We start from the raw sequence: 18,032 nt of genomic DNA, 5'->3' as shown, positions 1-18,032 counted from the left end.
CCTGTTTATCCGACGTCTAAAACGCTGATATGATTCAGTCGTCTATTCTGTCTCTTTTTTTGTTGTTGCTGTTATATAGATTTGATAATTTTTCACCGCATAGAAACATTAGCCGTATAGAGGAGAATTCGTTTTGTGCTTTTCGGTCGACGACGTATAAACAAAAGCTTTATGGCTCATATGACGGCTGATTGTTAAAATGTGCTTAATTGTTCTCGATAGAAAAAAATGGGCAGACTGTTCTAACAATAGAGTTGCGACACGTAAAAATAAATTACAAGGAAAATTTGAAATCGAAGCGTCCTCCAGTGTCGTCGCATGAAACGAACACGACTTGTGATTTCATTGCATTGCAGTTCTCACTCTTCAAGCAGAAGATGACGCCATTTCTGTACCGGTAGAAATTCTTGGAGACGCTTATCTTGAGACGGTGGAGTTTTTTTATATTTTGATCGAACCACTCGATGAACATGTGCCATTCAAGGTGGGTCCTTTAATATATCAGCATATCTAAACAAGATACATACGAGCACTTACACATCATGGGTCGATTTTGTAATTTACTTTAACTTTTTTTAAAAGCTAATGTACCTATTTCTATTATCGAGAGGGTTTTTCCTAATGATTGCTTAGCGGATAGTTCACCTACAGGTAATTAAAGAGCACTAATGATAGCTCACAATTGAATTAATTGCTCCTTTTTTCATTATTTATTCATTTTATTTTATCGTATTATTCAATTTTATTTCAGTGAATTATGAGTAGATAAATAGACCATAAATAACTGAAGGGCATGAAGCGAGAAGAGAAGCCTGGCAGAAACGGCAGATGCCTAACGCATCTATCTGATCAATCCGCGTCCTTCAAATCGCGTAAAATTTCACAATATCTGTCTCGCTGTTTTGCGAAGGAGGACGGAAAATAATTAATCTATTTCTACAATTTGTTAGTTTTTCCGCTTATTCTACAGACATCGACGTTCAAACATTCCAACCTAGATTAGGTTAGGCGCTGTGGAACGGTGGGCCTTAAAAGTGACTATCACGATTGCAACAATTCTGTTTCTGTAAGGAGCAAATAGCTACAAAGACACTGATGTATCTTCAAAGAAGACGACATTGTTGTTAATTTTTTCCTCAACGACGATTAATGCACAACCGTTGTCAAAAGCTGCTGTACTAACCCACCGGAGTCTGAAAGGTACACCCTGCTATTCAAGGGGCTTTTGCAGCTGTGAATTAGCCATGATAAAATAGCTCGGGTGATCAGCGACCATCAGCGCCACTTCTCGACTTCAGTTCCAGTGAATCGACCCAGATGGGTTCGATCCTAGTGTCATGTGACGCGTTCAGTTGCTAAAAAAGTGGAACTGACATATATAAAGCGATTTCGATGGAGTATATACGGCGAAGTTCGGTCGAGGTGCCGGTACAACATCACAGCTCCATAATTAACATTAAAGATCACAAGAAGACTTTATTATTATTAATTTACAATTTCTCCGGACTCTTTTTAGCAATAGTATTAGAATAGTGTTTGGTGCGTGCGGTTATTTCTTATTATCTTCCGTGCCCGCATAATCCAAGAATACATAATGGCTTCTTCCGTTGACTAACAGTTTTAGTCTGTTGGATAACGATTCTGCGTCATCATTAGATAAGTCACACAAAATTGCATGAGATAATTGTTTGTTTCATTGAATCTGCATCATAGTACATCGTATTGATAAGTCGGTTTGGCTTCACATGTAGGATCGTTCTAATCAGGTGCCGGTTGAAAATATAGGAATATTTAGTAGCGATAATTTTAGCCCTTAGCAATGTCCTTATCGCATGTGACTCAATTCATACAACGTTGTACGGCTATGCACGAGACGTACATTGTTCTAAAAGAGACAAGTCGTTAAACAGATTGCATTGATCATGCTAATCAATGGCACCTTCCTACTCGTTATCGTTCGTAGATTTCGAAGGCTCGGGTGCGCATTGAAGATAGTCCTCTGCGGTTGACTTTTCGCCATCGGCCACTTATACTCGCAATCAGCCCAGACACAGGAAAACTGATGTCTCATACTCGATTCCTTCACAAAGGGACCACCCTTTATTGTGCTTCGGTAAAGGAATTTCGCTCTTAATACGACATACTTATACTATCGACTTATCAATTTTATCTAACATGCAACGATCATATGCAAATAGCCAGTATCAATATTCCCATTGGCCATATTGAATTGTTTCGCTATCGCTGTACCTTGCCTAAAATTGTTGTTTGTGGTTGAGTATTCATAGATGAAAAAATGACATATCTGAACGAAAAATATTCGGCACACCTTTTATAGTTTGAAATGTTCTTTAAATTCTAACTTGCTTTGCTTTCAGTCCAGACAAATGATGTAAGGCAAAAAAAATAGACGATTCTAACCTCGTTTACGTTGCAGGCGTGCGACACGAATCATCCACAATATCCATGTTTGGAGAAAGTGTCTAATTCAACTATAACCCGCTATCAATGGAAAGTGTCCACGGAATTAATAAAAAATAGCCGTAATCTGATTTCCTCAGATGCCCTCGTTCCTATTAGGTCTCGGAGCTTCGTTGCTCGCACCGACAAAATAATCCTGCCTGGCTTTTTATATTTACTCCCAGGTAAAGCTATTCAAGGCTTTTTTCTTTTCTGCCATGCCCCTGACGACCGCAGAAGACAAATGCCTTTACCACATAATATCAAGGGTGCCTAATAATTTCACAACAATCACCGCGCATCTCGTTAAACGATCCGCCATGACTGCAAGAATCTGCATAAAATAAGCTTCCAATTACTGCTAAAGTTCAATCCGTTGTTCCAATATGTAAAAGGAATTGTATCGGTTCACATCACTAAGCCACAATTAATTTTGTTCGCAGGTTCAAAAGTGTCTTGCTCTGTAAAACTCGCTTCTATTGATAAAAAAGAGCCCGACGGTTTTTGGATGGACTCAGAACAATATCTAGTGGACGACGGATCCTTGTGTGGAGGTCGCGCAGGATCTAAGCCCTTTTCGACCAAGTTAAGCCTAGACGGTAAATGAAGGGCACACTCGTCACTTATAAAGAAAAAATAGTTAAAATATTTTCCATGACGTTAACAAGGAAAAATAAAGCCCGATTGTCATTTGTACCATGATGTTACGGTTATAGTATCCTACGTAGGTTCGCTCTATGCATACAGTGCATCCTCCCCGTTTTTTACCACCGAAAGAATAAGCTGTTGGAAAATTTTTGGGGACAGCAACACAAGAATGATGGCATTGGCACTTAGAAAATGAAAACAGCTGCTATAGTAGCTATGAGGCTATCTGAACATATCAGCTAGACGCGATTCCTCTTTGTATGATCTCGTTTTCCAGAGAGCTCAGCTGGAGCACAGCCACGAATCACGTTTTCACTAGCGTTAACGTTGCCTCATCACGACGGAGCGTTACCGCTCTGGTCCACGCACTCCATTACCCCAGGGGACTATCAGAGGCCACTGTTTGCCACTAAGCACGTTTGTTCGAATATAGCTCCTGGCAACACAAGGTATCTCATACTGAACGCAGAAAATGCTATCTTTTCGGAAATTGGACATATAAAATACTTAGTATACAACAATGACAATGGCCTTTGTATATGTAATATCGTTGCGATGCGGTCAAATAACATGAAGCTTCAAATACTTCCTTCGCTATTGTTATCAAAAGTGAAATAAACCATCTATAGTAAGGTGTCGTTACTCCTATATATACGTAAAAGGCGCCCATAACCCCGTAGCAGTGAGATTGCTGAAATTGGCTTCTTAACGTACGCTTAATTCTGTTAAACATATCCTGTTAAAATTTTCAGCGATTTTCTATCTGCTCTCGACCTGCGTTCATGTACGTGGAATTATAAGCGATATTTTTCGCTTGGTGAGCTGTTAGCTTGCGGCGGTCGGCTTGATCACAGCGACGGCGAAAATGACGATGAAGATGGACATACAGCCGCATCTACAGTGACCATATCGTTGCCCATGCACGTCATGTATTTGGTTCATGGTCGTAGCGGTAGATGGCAGCACGTGTCCGTATCGAACGTGCTGCATATTGCCTTCGTTTACAATAACTGGGCGGTTGGTGAAAGTGGATTGTACAAGCGACGCGATATGCATACATCAGGTAAGTTGCATGTGCTACGCACATATGTTATTTATATCGACTTTCAGGTTTAGAAGCGTTGGTCAAATAGCTCAATATATACCTTTGTAATGGAACAATATTTAATGATTTCATTAAGTTTTGATCCGAGAATTGAGTGTGTATCAAGCCACTGTGGATTTTTCTTCAGAACAAAATTAAGAAAGATAAAAAAAAATATCAAGTGTGATTCTGTTCCAGTTATTATTACTGGTAGATGATCACTGAAAGTCCGAAAAATAGCATAATAAAACTTGTAGAATTATCCTTCAAATGTTTTCACTTGACATTCCCACAGCGAACACGAACGAAATGGACCAGGTGATTTAAAAAGTCTGAGAAGTTGCAAGTCGTTGACTAATGAAGCTTGCCTGAGGTTCGAGTGTTATCTAGAAAGAAAACTGTCGAACGATGTACTCGATTCTAGCAAACAATTCCAGCCTTTATGTTTGCATGCCTATCAATAAATGTCTCATCTTTGAATGTTAGAAATTTCTGGCAGCGCAGATGTCGATAGCGTCAGTGTTGACTCGAACAGGAATCTTGTGGTGACTTTTCGAACCACAATCAAGTTCCATGGAAGGCTCGTAGTCGACAAGGAAAAAGGTAAATCCCAGCTTTACATTTGCGCCACTGGTATCTTTGTAAGAGAATTGCTCGAAACGATTCCAATGATTTTGTCCACTTATGAACTATCACTTAAGATTCTGCCAATTCCAAATCAACATTCAACATAGGTTTTCTTATCTATCACCTGATCGCCTGCTACCGTAACTATTATGCCAACACACTTTATTCGGACATTAAGTTTCTTGACTAATTACACAGCTTGAGATTTTGTTAGAGTGAGCAAAGTGCGTTTTTTTAATCTATTGTTTTACGATTTCCCACGCAGCGCACGAGGGGCTCTTTACTTCGAGGAGAAATAATAGGGCCGATATCAAATCAAAAGTCAAAGAAATTTATTTATTGGACAGGATATAAACAAGCAGATACCAGTACGGACTTTACCAGTGGAGTTTGATATACGGTGGGTTAGTACAATAACATCTATCTGTTGTACTTGCAGTGCGATGGAACGAATCCCGGTTAACTTTATCCCCACGACGAGGAGTACAAGCGGCATTCTTGCTTCGGCTCGAGAAGCAGCTCTCAGAAACGGAAGCTCTGTGGACCTTAGGATCGCTGGCTTCGGTAGTTCGCTTTTCCCCGTTATAGTGCTTTTTATCATTTGTGGTTCTACGTTTTTTTTTTCATTAGAATTTCGCAGATAGCAAAAACATTTCGTCTCTTGCTTTGATTTTCGCGAATCGCTATTATGGTGGCCATTCGAGCGTCAGACGATATTTTTCACGTTATTTGAATGAAATCCGTCGTGACAGACTGAAGCTGGCTTTCTTTGTTCATACCATAAGAACTTGAAAAAGAGCAGTGTATATTTGATTAAGTTTTTTTCTTTAATTAACTTGGTTAACCTTCCTCCCTTTTCCTTGACCATGTAGCTTCCACAATACACCGGCAATTACAGTCTCGCCTTTTTCCCATGCGTGGGCGCAACACCTGGAACATGCCGTGTGCAACCTCAGTCCCCGCCTCTTCAGTTTACCCTACCAGTAGAAGTCGAGACACCCCAGGATATGGAGCAGCAAAGCTATTCAATGGACTCTGTTATGGAACTGACCTCTGCCGATCGATGGTTAAGCATGGAAACCGCGACGAACCAGACGAATCAATATAGCAACCTCAGCAGTGTCTTCCATCAAGGTGATAAGAATCAACGATGAACGTCTTTCTGACTATACTGGTGGATTATAAAAAAATGGTGATAAGTAGGCTATCTTTTATGTCCGACTGATTTCGTATGAAAGCTACTTCGTACTTACAGCTTACCAAAATGAATTAGGAGTATATAAATGTAATGTTCCCAGGCGAAACAGTACTCGGCGTAGTTCGTACTTTTCTCGTCGGAAGTTCACCGGAAAGGTCTCCGTTAGTGGCGCGCATTCGCCAGTGTTTTCTCTGCCACAATATTACGCGGACCACGACACCTCATTTATCAGTGAAGCCCAATCAACAGCCCCTGCATTGCCCATATAAGATTATCGTATGTATAAATAATGCGAACAAGACCAAAGTGCATTTATGACAATGGCAGTCTTCAATTCAATTCAATGTAATTACATACAAAAATCTAGTTTGTTATTGTATGAAAATTGAAAAGCTGACATATCATCGCTAATCATTTACACACACATTGAAGGAAAGCTCTGCTCAAGGATGCGATACTTATTTACTGCTATTTACTGATTCAATGGCTCAGAAATTTTTCTTCGTCTCAATAGGACTGGGAATCGTCAAATGACTCCAGTGTCATGTCTGCGCCTGAAATGTCTTTCCATGGCAGACTTGCTTCCCAACATCGGCGTACGTTCTCAGCAGAACTTCTTCAGCGTCTGGATTCTCTGGGCGCGGACGGTTTTACATTCGATATTGATAGTCTGTTCGCTTGGGAACCAGTGGATGACAAACATCCATGGCATGTGCACTGTATTTTCTCCGTCCTCGAACAATCGGCCGGAACACCGGGGTATGTGAACAAAGTATGGAACGTTAACGGTGGATACATTTTGTTTTTTTTTGTCTTTTTTCTTGCTATCGTGAATTGTTCGCTGAACAAATTCATAAATAACGCTAATGGACTAATCGGTCAAGCAGCACATAGAAAGTCTCCAGAAAATTAGATGTGACCTTGATGAGAGTACTGATTATCAAACTCATATTACCATCAAAAGCAATTTAATGTGATCTGATAATCGTAGTCTGAGCTCGGCTCTGAGCAGATAAAAAAATATTTAAATTATTTCGATTGAAGAAAGGCTTATCTAGAAATTTTCTATAGAGTTTTGTTAACGACCACTCCTCAAACCCGTAGCTTGGATGATGCAAAAATTAACTTCTTTTATTTGCGCAAATTTTCTAGTGGTTAAGATATATGTGTGAGATAGAAGAAAAACAACTTTAAAAACGTAGATAGGCTTAAAACGAAAAGATCTAAAATTATCGAATTTCGAAAAGCAAATTATTGATAGTTTTTTTATCTTGTTTATGTTCCTTAGGCGCTTTCGACGAAATTCTGCTTTTGAGCATTGGCCAAAAGAGATTGTCCTGCAAAAATCACTTGAATTGCTTTTGGCTAAAACAAACTCTAGTGCTTCGTCGGTAACGAAAGCTCAGCAGGCTCTTTTAGCAACAGCGTGCGCTAATATCGTCGGGGTTTTTTTCTGTGGAGCTCTCGTTGTCCTTCTTTTTTTCGCTGTTTTTAGGCTCCGAAAAGAGAATTCTGTTGTGTCGACTTATAGAACGGTTCCTGTGGCGAATGAAGTTATCTCTCAAAGCGGACAACAGGAGACTCTGCTGTAGTCAATATGGTATCATTTTCTGACTATTGTGAACGTGCGAAAAAAAAACCGGGTCTCTGTGTACGTAAACTTGGATTATAATCTGAGTTACATCTGCCGCCGCACCTCTAAAGATATTTGCGAAAGAGCTAAGGGCTGTAGCTGTTATAGATAGCAGAGACTGGTCGCACTAGCCACAATTTCTAGTCGATTAAGATAAACGAATTACATTTATATATATATATATAGGCAACTAACGATACTTTTGTACATAAAAAGAATACTTATAATGTCGAGTGTGTGAACGTACGCCTACGCTGTGCACTATATCGAAAGGTCTAGATTTTTCATACTGTGATGAAATAAACTGTACATAGAGCAAAGAAGATGAGTTGTAAGTATGAGTGTAGAAATTTTAGGGTAATGCATAGTTTTCCCAGATGGTAATGTAGCGTACTTTCTATGACCGAGTTTCATACGTTTTGTTCTCGTACATTTTACTATTAGAGTGAGACAAATGCGCTTCAAGTGAAGTCGGGATCAGTTTAAATAGTCTTCCATAATTATGGTGCAGAAACGATCACTTGCTATCTACAGACGCAAAGGTCGTTATGACTGTAGCTAGTCGAGATGAAGTTAGTGGTTCATACCTGGAAATTATGGCGTGGTTGAAAAGTAGAGCCGTTTGAAAAAGAACACGGAGTATTATTGCTCCATGGCTAAGTTAGTTTCTTCGGCTGCCAGAAGGCACTTAAAATGTATTGTTTAAATGAAAACGCCCCCTTTGAACTACTATCGTAATTTATTTGCTTGATTAATTGTTCCGTAGTATAAAATCGTCTTTTCTCGGGTGTTTCTTTTCAGGTTATTCGTTCACTTTATTTAATGATGCGAATATTAATAATTATTATTATTATTATTTAATTCCAATTCATCTTAATATAGTTACTTGCATTTATCTTCATCACTGTTTCCTCACAATAATCTATATAATGTCTCTTCAACATGTCGTCGAGTGTTTTTACAAAAAACCATTGCCGTCTATGTGTTTGTGTTGTATATTGTTTCGTGGGTCGAGGTGGTGGTGGTGGTGCGGGGGGGGGGGGGGGCACGGTCCATTTCCTCGCAGACTTTCGCAAGTTCATGGTGACATTAGTGGTCTTACTAATAGTAGAATCATTGATCTAATCTTATTAACAACAGGCATGAGTTCGTATCATTCACGAGGCATCCAATGCATTGTAGCAATCAGTCTCAATTATTGTAGAATAGTAATAACCATATCTCATAAAAACATATACAGATGTGTATAATGAACAAATAAACTAGCTATTGTTAAGCGATTAACCACAAATCGATTTTTCTCTACCATGATTCCTGTAGTGATCATCAAATTGCTTTTTCATTCGAGTTCGTTTGTTGCATCCGTTACATACTTACTAATCTTCACCAGAATTTTAGCTGGCTTATGGATGTCGAAGACTTCTCCTACGGCTGATCAGGGCAATTTTACTGCGGGGTCAGGAGCTTTTATGGGGATCGACTTTGGCACATTTGGCCACTCGCAACAGAAACTTGAGGACAGGGTTTAAGGACGAAAAGTCCGATCCCGGATATAGCTCGGCTCTTCGGATAACAGAATATCGTATCCTGTTGACGCTTCGCTTTTGTGGTATCTTTGCATCGATACGTATGTCTGCATCTGTTTGTGTAGCTTGTAGTAGTAATAGCAGTCTGCACTCTTATATGTATATAGGGATACAGTATTAAGTTCTTCTGCGGTAGCTATGATTGATTCGATCGCAGTACTCGTCCGTTTTTGGCGATAATTGCGATTCTATTTTATTGGCGCTGTTCGAGAAGAGCCAGTTAAATCATTTTGCTTCAGAGAGAATGTCAGTGATCTGACAATGTTAGCGTTCATTGTATTTAAAAATCAGGTTGTTATATCTTGGAATCGTATAGTGGTTAACGAAGGCAAGGCGATCTTGTGATGATAAATCGTAGAGAGTTGAATTTGTTCCCTTTGTTTTTTTGAACCGGGGCTTAGGCCTCTATAGTGCCGCTCTGCGTTTAGCCTCACTCTTAACGGCGGTATTTTACAACCTGGCTTTCGTTCAAGGCGGAAACATCATTTGGACTTTGCCCTCTTAAGTAGATGTTCGTCTCGTTTAGACAGCTTTGTTGTTAGAGCTGTACGTTTCCGAACGAAGCGATACGTTGTGCGCTGCAGCTCGAATGGTTGTTATGAGAAGGCCATCCAGCCTAAGTCCTGCAAGACAGGCCTACAGCAAGACGTGTTTAGTAGTAAAATAATTATCCGAAGGGAAGGTGTTTCGATCCTTGACAGACTGCGCTAGGGAAACGAGACATTGGATATATTTACTTATCTTGCGCTGTCAGCCTCTGTTCGACCTTAAATTCAGATGTTAGTAAATAGTCCCGCCCTATTACAATACCTCATATTTACTTAGCATCTATTGCGCAATGAACGTCACAAATACACACGCGCACCTCCAATGTATTTCTACCAAGTTTCTTTTGTCTTTCACCTAGTTTCTAAATTATGTATCATAAATTCCGTCAGCAATTTGTTACCCATTAGTACCTATATCTGTACTAAGACGTCTCAATATGCATGCTATTATAAGTTATACGAATTTTGTGCTATAGGATACACACCTTTCGATGCAAATAACAAATACCTTACGGTAATTGATCGAACCGTGCGTTAGTGCGCTGACCGTACAATTTTACAGTGTCCTGTTCACTCTCAATATATATGCTTTCGTACTGTGACACAATGCCTTTACATACTTATTAGATGTATACTTTCCAGCTGTACTCATTTGAAACTTCTTTTTTTTTTTTTTAATTATCATAACTACTTTTGTGGCATTTATTTACTTTTTATGACACTTATGTGTAACTTGTGACGCATGACGCCACTGTATGCCCGCACGTATTTGACCGCTGTCGGCGTAAATGTTATTAAAAATTAGCTATGCGTTCCGTGCGATGCAATGATTCGCAATAAAATAATTTACTGTTACTTCAACTGGTTTTTTACGGAGCAGAATATCACAGCATATATCTGTTAAATACGGTACGACGATTCGTAGTAATGATTATATATCATGATAATAACCATCCAAGTAATATACGAAAACAGCTTAGAATTTATACTGTACACATTAACGAGGACGACCCATTAATGCAATTTTTCGACTGCCTGCTTGCTGCTCTCCTCTTTCCTGTTTGTTGATTTGCTTTGTCGTTTGTTTTTTACTTAGGTAACCTTTCCAGTAAAATGTACATTCATTTTGATAAACAACACTTGTTTCCGCCTTTATGTGCTATATGTATTAAGCTGATCTAATTCTTCTTGCTTTTATACGCCTTCCCCTGCAGCCTTTTCCGTACGTGTGTGTGATCGCATATGTTTCTTAGAACGCTTTCCATTGATAACCCTGCAATATGCATGCTTTTCTTTTACACACAATTTTATTTTTTTTTTATAGACTTTTTCTGAAATCTAGAGAAATAATGATCGAGCTTATCGGTTGTTAAACACTGCTACATGCATACCTCTCGTACGTAGCATTTTCAGCGCACGCACACCGACAAGCATACACGGATACGAGTGCAGTCAATGCCATTTCTGTCTTTGCAAAGAAAAGTCACTGCAGCGTCCCACACTTGGGATTGACGAGGCTCGCCTGACGAGCTCCTTCCGCCTATTCCTATCGTGCACCGGTTCGTGCTAGCATGTTCTACGTGCCAATCGGCTGACGAACAATGCTCAGTCTCACATGGCAGTATCCTATCGTCTCTTCCGTTTAGTCAAACTAAGTAGATAGCAAGGACAAGTAACCTAACTTTTGTAGTATGCACATGAGCGAACTTTCGGGCTCTGCGTGGTCGTGCGTGCGTGCGTGCGTGTCTACGTTTTGGTTCGACGTGACGCATCTCCCTATACGATACACCCGTCTAAAGTTTATCGTAAAAAACTAGCCCGCACCGGTCCCAGAAAAGGTGTTTCTTAGCAGGCAATTAGTATTACTATAGGTGTATTTTGTACTCGCTTACTAAATAAATTATTCTTATTATCATGTTTATTATTGTCCTTTACGTTGTTTTATAATGTCGTTTACCTTTTGCAATCGACTCTCTTGTTTCCAATATAGTCCTTAAATGTCTCCAAAACAAGGCTCGTGCAATCAGATAGTGACAAGCTTGATACACGACTCTTCCACTGGCTAGTGTTAGTTCTATGATCGGGATTATTCTAGGTAATGCTGGCCAATAGTTGTTGCGCCTATTTCTCAATAAAAGGGTCGCAGCGGCTAAATGTTATCCGAGGGACTTCATTGATTGCGTCATCATCAGGCTTTGGTATATTATTCAAGACTATCATATATAATTATAATGATTTCTTAGTGGTATCGTTGGATTTTTGCTCACGTTTGTTTTTTTCAGTGATACTTTATACTGAATTTAGTAGTTGTTGCTATAGCTGTTGACCCATAATGGCTACAGTAGCAGCAATAGCACTATAATTATATTAACTGCTCCTGTAATTATAAATAGTAGTAGGCAGGCCGTTGCCGTACGCATACACAGATATACTCACACGTACGCATGCGTATATCTATATATGTAAACTGGTGGTCACAAAATATAAATCTACCCATCGTTCTTGTAATGGTGATGTTTGTTCTCACCATCATAACCGACAGGGATTCGCTTTTTATATTTTTTCCCCATTCGTGGGCTGGCTAAGTGGGCTAAATGAATACCGCTGTGTGGATATCTAGTGTTGGACGCGAGGTGATCTGGATCCCACCGGCCAGTCAGCCTTCACCCTGACCTCCGGGGGACCTGCATTCTCATGATATGAATATTCGTTTATCTTCATTTGTTCAATCGGCCGTTGCCTGGTGGACATATTTGTGTACATGTTTATGTTTCATTACTGTCGTGCTTTTGTTCTTTACGCTGAGCGGTTTCTCAAACAGAGACTCATTGTCATGCAGTAAGGCCGATGCATGAACCGACCAACCGACATGTAGGATAGCTGTTATTTTAGTATTGCGCCTCTTACGCTGTTCAAGTGCTGCCTGTTATCGTTGCTTTTTTTGTTTTTATGGCTGTTTGGCTTTTATGGTCGATCTTGTGTTCAATGAGTCGATGTTCTGTGTTTCTATCGTCGTCATTGGATGGATAAATCGTGCTCGTATCTATCTGATTTAGTTGTTACTTTTTTTTGGTTATCGTTCGTCGTAATGATGCATTACGTATCATATGTTATTGCATTTATTCTTGCCAGTCTTAGGTAGTGAAGAGATTTTACGTTAAAAGCGAGATACATTATATATATATATATAAAGATGTTGGTTACGTTCGATTGGTTAAAAGATGGATTGAATGTTCGGTACCGATGATGTTACTTTTGGGTGTAATGCTTACGTTTCTGTGGGTTTGTGAGTCGCTCTTTACTTGTCAGTGTTGGCCTAGTCAGACGTTCCTTTTACGTCGAATAGGAATGATGGCTTTATGTTTACTTGTTGCTACATTGCTTGCGACATGATGAATCAAGGTGATGCTTTTAGCGTTAACGGTAGAATCTCTTGTATGTCGTTATAGGCAACGGAAAAAAGTTCGGGCAGATATCATCGATAGATTCGATTAGTGATTTAGTCTAGTGACACAAGTATTTGTAACAGTGGTTGATTGTTAATTACAGAACGTCGTACATGCAACGCTATGATAGATAGCTTGGTTACTGTGGTAAGGACATCGAAAGTATCGATCAATGGAAGTAATATTTTTGCCGTCGATGTACAGTTATCGAATGAAAGATAAAAGGTATTTTTATGCCAACAATCCTACGTAATTTGTATCGAATAGGCATTTGCAAGCGACCATGTACGCGGGAGTACACGGACGCGTGCGTTCACGGTTGAACACCAACTGGGTAAACGGAACCATGAATAACATACAAAAAGATCACACAGTAGAAGATATTGTTGGCATCACAGTAGTTCGAGATAGAGACAAGATCAATTCATGATTCATTACGTCAACAGAAGGACAAAGAGAGAGATTGATAGAGGTTACGCTGTTATCAACAATAAAATAGAATAAGAAAAACACGAAAGCAGTCGAAAAGTGGTCGGCGTTGATGGTGTCCAGAAATTTCCGTTTATCGTTGGTTCTTCGACATCGTAATGTTATAGTTGTAAGCTTTTAGCTCAGATTCATCGTATGCACGCAGTTGCACGTAGGCATCCGTAGGGTTGAATTTACAGTTGGTAGCGCCGAATACGAATATAGCAATATCTCATTCGGAGACACGTATTAAAATTCAGTATCATAGACTACGAACGGACAGACGGACGGACGGCTGTCACATTTAGGGTCTAGCAAGGGAAAAAGATCTAGCACAGAACATTGCGATGCCGATGAAGCGACGATCGGTAACTGGAGAGCTTGCGAACAGCCGTATTTTCTAGCAAACTGTTTTCATTATGATAAATTACCTTATAGATAGATGAACGAAAAGTTACTATTATTATCAGTGTATCAGTTCTAACGAACGGATCTTGCCATTATCTAGACATCATTATTTAAGGTACCATAAGATTGGATTATGTATCTGGTTGTAGCTAATTACATGCTGGTACTACAGTACCACACGTTCTATACATATTTGTTAGTTTAGTTAAGCTATCTTAGAATCATAGATTTCGGCTCTTTGGGAGGTATTTTGTCTGCTATTAGATATGGTATCTTATCCAAAAACAGATTGTGCCTAAGCCTCTAGTTGTTTAGTTTTAATAGTGTTCCGTTTCCGATTATGTACCTGTTCATATTACATCTGGTCGAATCTGGAATACATAAAGTTGTTATCGTAGTTGCCATTGTTGCTCGTAGAATTGCGTCTATCAACGTCTGGCTTTTTTTTTTTTTTTTTCAAAATACGAGACGCCTCTGCTTTTTTGATATGTTTTTCATTTAATTTTTCTGATATCGTGTTGTTAAAGCGATGTTGTCATATATATATATATAGATGTGTGTGTATGTCTCGTCGTAGCTCTTGATGCTGTTGTTGGTAGCTCAATTGTAGTTCATTTGCCTTTTCGAATTTATTATATCTTAATACGTTCTGATATTGTCATGAGTGGCAAGCTTGCCCGAATACGGCAGTTCAACCTACAAATTATCGAGATAGATAGAAAAGTTAAAGACGAATGTCCAGCCATGATTCGGGTCCGATATAGAGTCGTGACGTCTGTTTCGCCATTGAAGTCCCCTTTACGCTACACCAAGCCGGTGTGAATTTGTTTCAGTTGCCGGTAGAGCGCTCGCATATAGAAAAATGCGGCCACAGTGCGCTCCTGCGTTCAGATGCTGTTAGACGCTGATGGCGACGCTAGCCAGAGCGTGGCTAGGACAGCAGCAAACTAGGTCACATCAAAGTGTTTGAGGCCATAGTAATAGCCTATTTAAAGAAAAGAACAATTCCAAAAGAAAAAAAATCCGAATGTCCATATTGACATTTATACTAGAAATTCCCAAGATTAAACAATTGTACACTCGTTTTCCAAACTTCGAAATCTTTATCTGTCGACTTCGTGTATGACCTAGGCCGCTGACTATCAAATCTTACTCTGTGTTCAATTACCGGAACTAAGGCCGCAATCGGACACGTTCGTTGCAGGTCGACTTGATCATGGCCGAGCATTCGAGGAAAATATTGTGCATAACAATGGGGTATTGAGTCTCTGTAATCCGTGTTTTTCTATGTAATGACAGGGCTGTTTGAATTTTTTTAAGGCAAACTATTAACAGACAGCGAAATCGTCGCTTCTTGGATTAACTTTAAATAAAAATCATGGTAGCGATCTTTGGGAGTTTAATACTTTACGTAATGGTATACTTTCTTTAGCTAACGCACTTATGGGGCCATTACATAAAATGAATTTCTTGCTCTTCTGTAGCTGCGAATGTATGTTTACATTGAGATGATAGATAGTAATAATGAAAGGGGAGGGGGAGGGAGGGAGGGGGGGGGGTAGAAGTAAATATATGAGGCTTCTATGCTAAACGCATTTGCCTCTGAGAGGGTTTGACACCTCTCAGTGTGTTTTTATTATTCATCTGGTGTACTCAGAACTCGGATAGTTGTTTTTAAGACAGCTTTGCGTAAGGTTGACGCTATAAATGAATATGGATATGTGTGTGTTTACACATGCGTGAATCGATTCGTAATCCTCTTACGAAAGTGTACAATGATTGGGGTTTATACTACGGTTTTCACGTTAAGGTAAACATTGGTAGGCGTGCGGATTACTTAAAAGATCAGGCGTTTATAATTTATGTTTATACATTAGCTAGGAGAGGCGAGGGCGGGATTTTGTCCTTCGAGGGGCCGGCTTTTCGAGCTAGCTGGCGTTCAGCTCGAGTTGAACCGATAGTATTCCCCACTGATGATGAAATTTTAACAGGTAAGTATCCTTGGTTGTTCGTGTCCTTCGGTAAATGGCAAAGTTCATAACTGAACTAATCTCAATTGCATTTATTATATATTGATAGTGATACCGATGCTGATCGTAAAACCAGCTGGCTGAGTGTCTGGTTAGTAGGCGACGATGGCTGTAGCCAAAGGATTGCTTGCGTTCAATAGATTACGTGGATTCGCTCTCAATCGTTAATTATAGATGAATTAAGTGTTGGCCGTTGACGGGCCTTCGAGATCATCCCAATGCGACAACGATGATCGCGTTGATGTTCGCTGAGGTACGAAAATAGGGACCGCTTCACTTTGAGTTTGATCAACGAGGGGCTGCCCATGTAGTGGAGTCATTTTTTCTGTATCACCATCACTTAAATCTTTTTCACCAAGGGCTTCTTGAAGCTCTTCGAGCTTCTCCTCGCGTCAGCACCACTCATCATCAGAACCTGAATAGTCGTGAGGGGTACGCACAGCAATTATGGTATCTCTTGGTTTTGGTGGACCACCCCAAGGCCCACCATCGATGGCTCCCAATGGGTCACCTGTAATCGTTCCCTCAAATGAAGAGAGCAGAACTATAGAAACGATCGCACTCGTAGTGATTCTTATGTTAGCAAATGCATATAAGCGACTGTTCAAATAAGATATTTCGTTTTTGCAAATCAGTGTAGACAGAAATGCAAAGAAAAATAGCCCAATCGCGAAAAAATCAATTGATATGCACGCTGTTATCCTACGCTTTCAGGCAGGTTGCGGGTGGCCAGATAGAATGCATGTGCTATGTGCTATGCTAAAATAATGCCAGATTATTCTGCCTTAAAGTTAAAATATATACGTACATATATCTTTTTTCCTAAGGAAATCCTTAGGTACGGACGAGTGTAGGTACTTGCCTGGCTTGTAACCATTCGGTAGCTGCTGCATTGGCGACTGCAGTTGTCTCGGAGGGTGCCTAAGGTCCCTGTAGAACGGCGGCTGCTGCGATCCGTAGCCGGCGTGAGCTGCGAGTCCGGCCACCTGCTCTTGTAAAAGCGGTGACAAATGCTGCTGCTGTTGTTGTAGATGTGCCGGATGAGCTATCGTATGTGGATGACGACTCCACGAGGTAACGTGCGACGGCGTTGAGTGGGTTGGTGATGCACTGACATGCGGAAAATTGATCGTCCCGCACTCGTACTGAGTCAGTGTTGGCGAGTTAGCAACAAAGGGCATATTGCCTGATTGGAGCAGAAGCAGAGTGGACGGTTTGTTGGGCGTAGGAGGCAGGCGACGACCGCCTCCACGGCGGCCTCGCCTGCTACCTACTGCCGCCACTGGAAGGCTCTGGGCAGACGTTGCGGGGCTAGGAGAGCGCGAACGTTGCTCGAGCTGGGTGGTGCCTGTAATTATTCCAAATTGTTGTGGATGACAAAGCAAGTTATTATGTTAAACCTAGGTAACCGCGTTGTTCGTAAAGGTTTGCGGGTCCTATAATATAGTCTCATAAGGAAACAGTTTTCTAAGGGTAACCAGTAGAAACACTATTGCATCTCCTACTCCTAATATATCCAACATTAATCCCCATCATGGCACAGCCGCAATGGAAGTATCCCAGTTGAGAGATGCTAGAATTGACGCTAGTAAATTCATATTCGCATTGAAATACGCGAAGCGATCACTCACTCGACTTTACCGATTTATTTTATTATTAACTTACTAAAAAAATGTACGTCGCTCCTGCTACCCAGATATGTCAGTACAATTTCTCAGATCTTCATCTTAAATTCAACGCTCTTCATGGAGCTGAAGCGTTCAAAATGTTCTTACCTTTCTAGCGATACCTTTGTATTGTTTCATAGATTTTTTTTACTTGTTGTGCATGCATCGTAAGCTATGCTGTTACATTGAATAAAAATACAAGAAATATATATTGCCAATAAAAAATTCG

General features: G+C 40.1%; 2 protein-coding genes across 2 annotated transcripts in view; one reads left to right on the top strand and one right to left on the bottom strand.

Annotated features, from left to right (window-relative positions):
- Positions 1 to 7,973, top strand: part of LOC111267121 (uncharacterized) — a 30,579-nt gene extending 22,606 nt beyond the window's left edge. Inside the window, exons 6-17 of the mRNA XM_022845136.2 lie at positions 357 to 484; positions 1,964 to 2,113; positions 2,438 to 2,645; positions 2,904 to 3,059; positions 3,386 to 3,557; positions 3,861 to 4,171; positions 4,679 to 4,795; positions 5,259 to 5,383; positions 5,692 to 5,953; positions 6,118 to 6,293; positions 6,532 to 6,776; positions 7,306 to 7,973. Coding sequence (XP_022700871.1) covers positions 357 to 484; positions 1,964 to 2,113; positions 2,438 to 2,645; positions 2,904 to 3,059; positions 3,386 to 3,557; positions 3,861 to 4,171; positions 4,679 to 4,795; positions 5,259 to 5,383; positions 5,692 to 5,953; positions 6,118 to 6,293; positions 6,532 to 6,776; positions 7,306 to 7,609 — 2,354 coding nt within the window. The 3' untranslated portion in view covers positions 7,610 to 7,973. The remainder of the gene's footprint in view (positions 1 to 356; positions 485 to 1,963; positions 2,114 to 2,437; positions 2,646 to 2,903; positions 3,060 to 3,385; positions 3,558 to 3,860; positions 4,172 to 4,678; positions 4,796 to 5,258; positions 5,384 to 5,691; positions 5,954 to 6,117; positions 6,294 to 6,531; positions 6,777 to 7,305) is intronic.
- Positions 7,974 to 8,370: 397 nt separating this feature from the next.
- LOC111267122 (voltage-dependent calcium channel type A subunit alpha-1) overlaps positions 8,371 to 18,032 on the bottom strand; it is a gene marked incomplete at its 5' end in the record, with an annotated part of 61,371 nt that continues 51,709 nt past the window's right edge. Inside the window, 2 exon segments of the mRNA XM_086971201.1 lie at positions 8,371 to 16,647; positions 16,999 to 17,484. Of these exon segments, the coding sequence (XP_086827327.1) occupies positions 16,529 to 16,647; positions 16,999 to 17,484 (605 nt within the window). The 3' untranslated portion in view covers positions 8,371 to 16,528.

This window comes from Varroa jacobsoni, unplaced genomic scaffold (genome assembly GCF_002532875.2).
Source record: "Varroa jacobsoni isolate VJ856 unplaced genomic scaffold, vjacob_1.0 scaffold_1150, whole genome shotgun sequence".
Taxonomy (NCBI): domain Eukaryota; kingdom Metazoa; phylum Arthropoda; class Arachnida; order Mesostigmata; family Varroidae; genus Varroa; species Varroa jacobsoni.
This window is presented reverse-complemented; position numbering and strand designations above follow the sequence as displayed.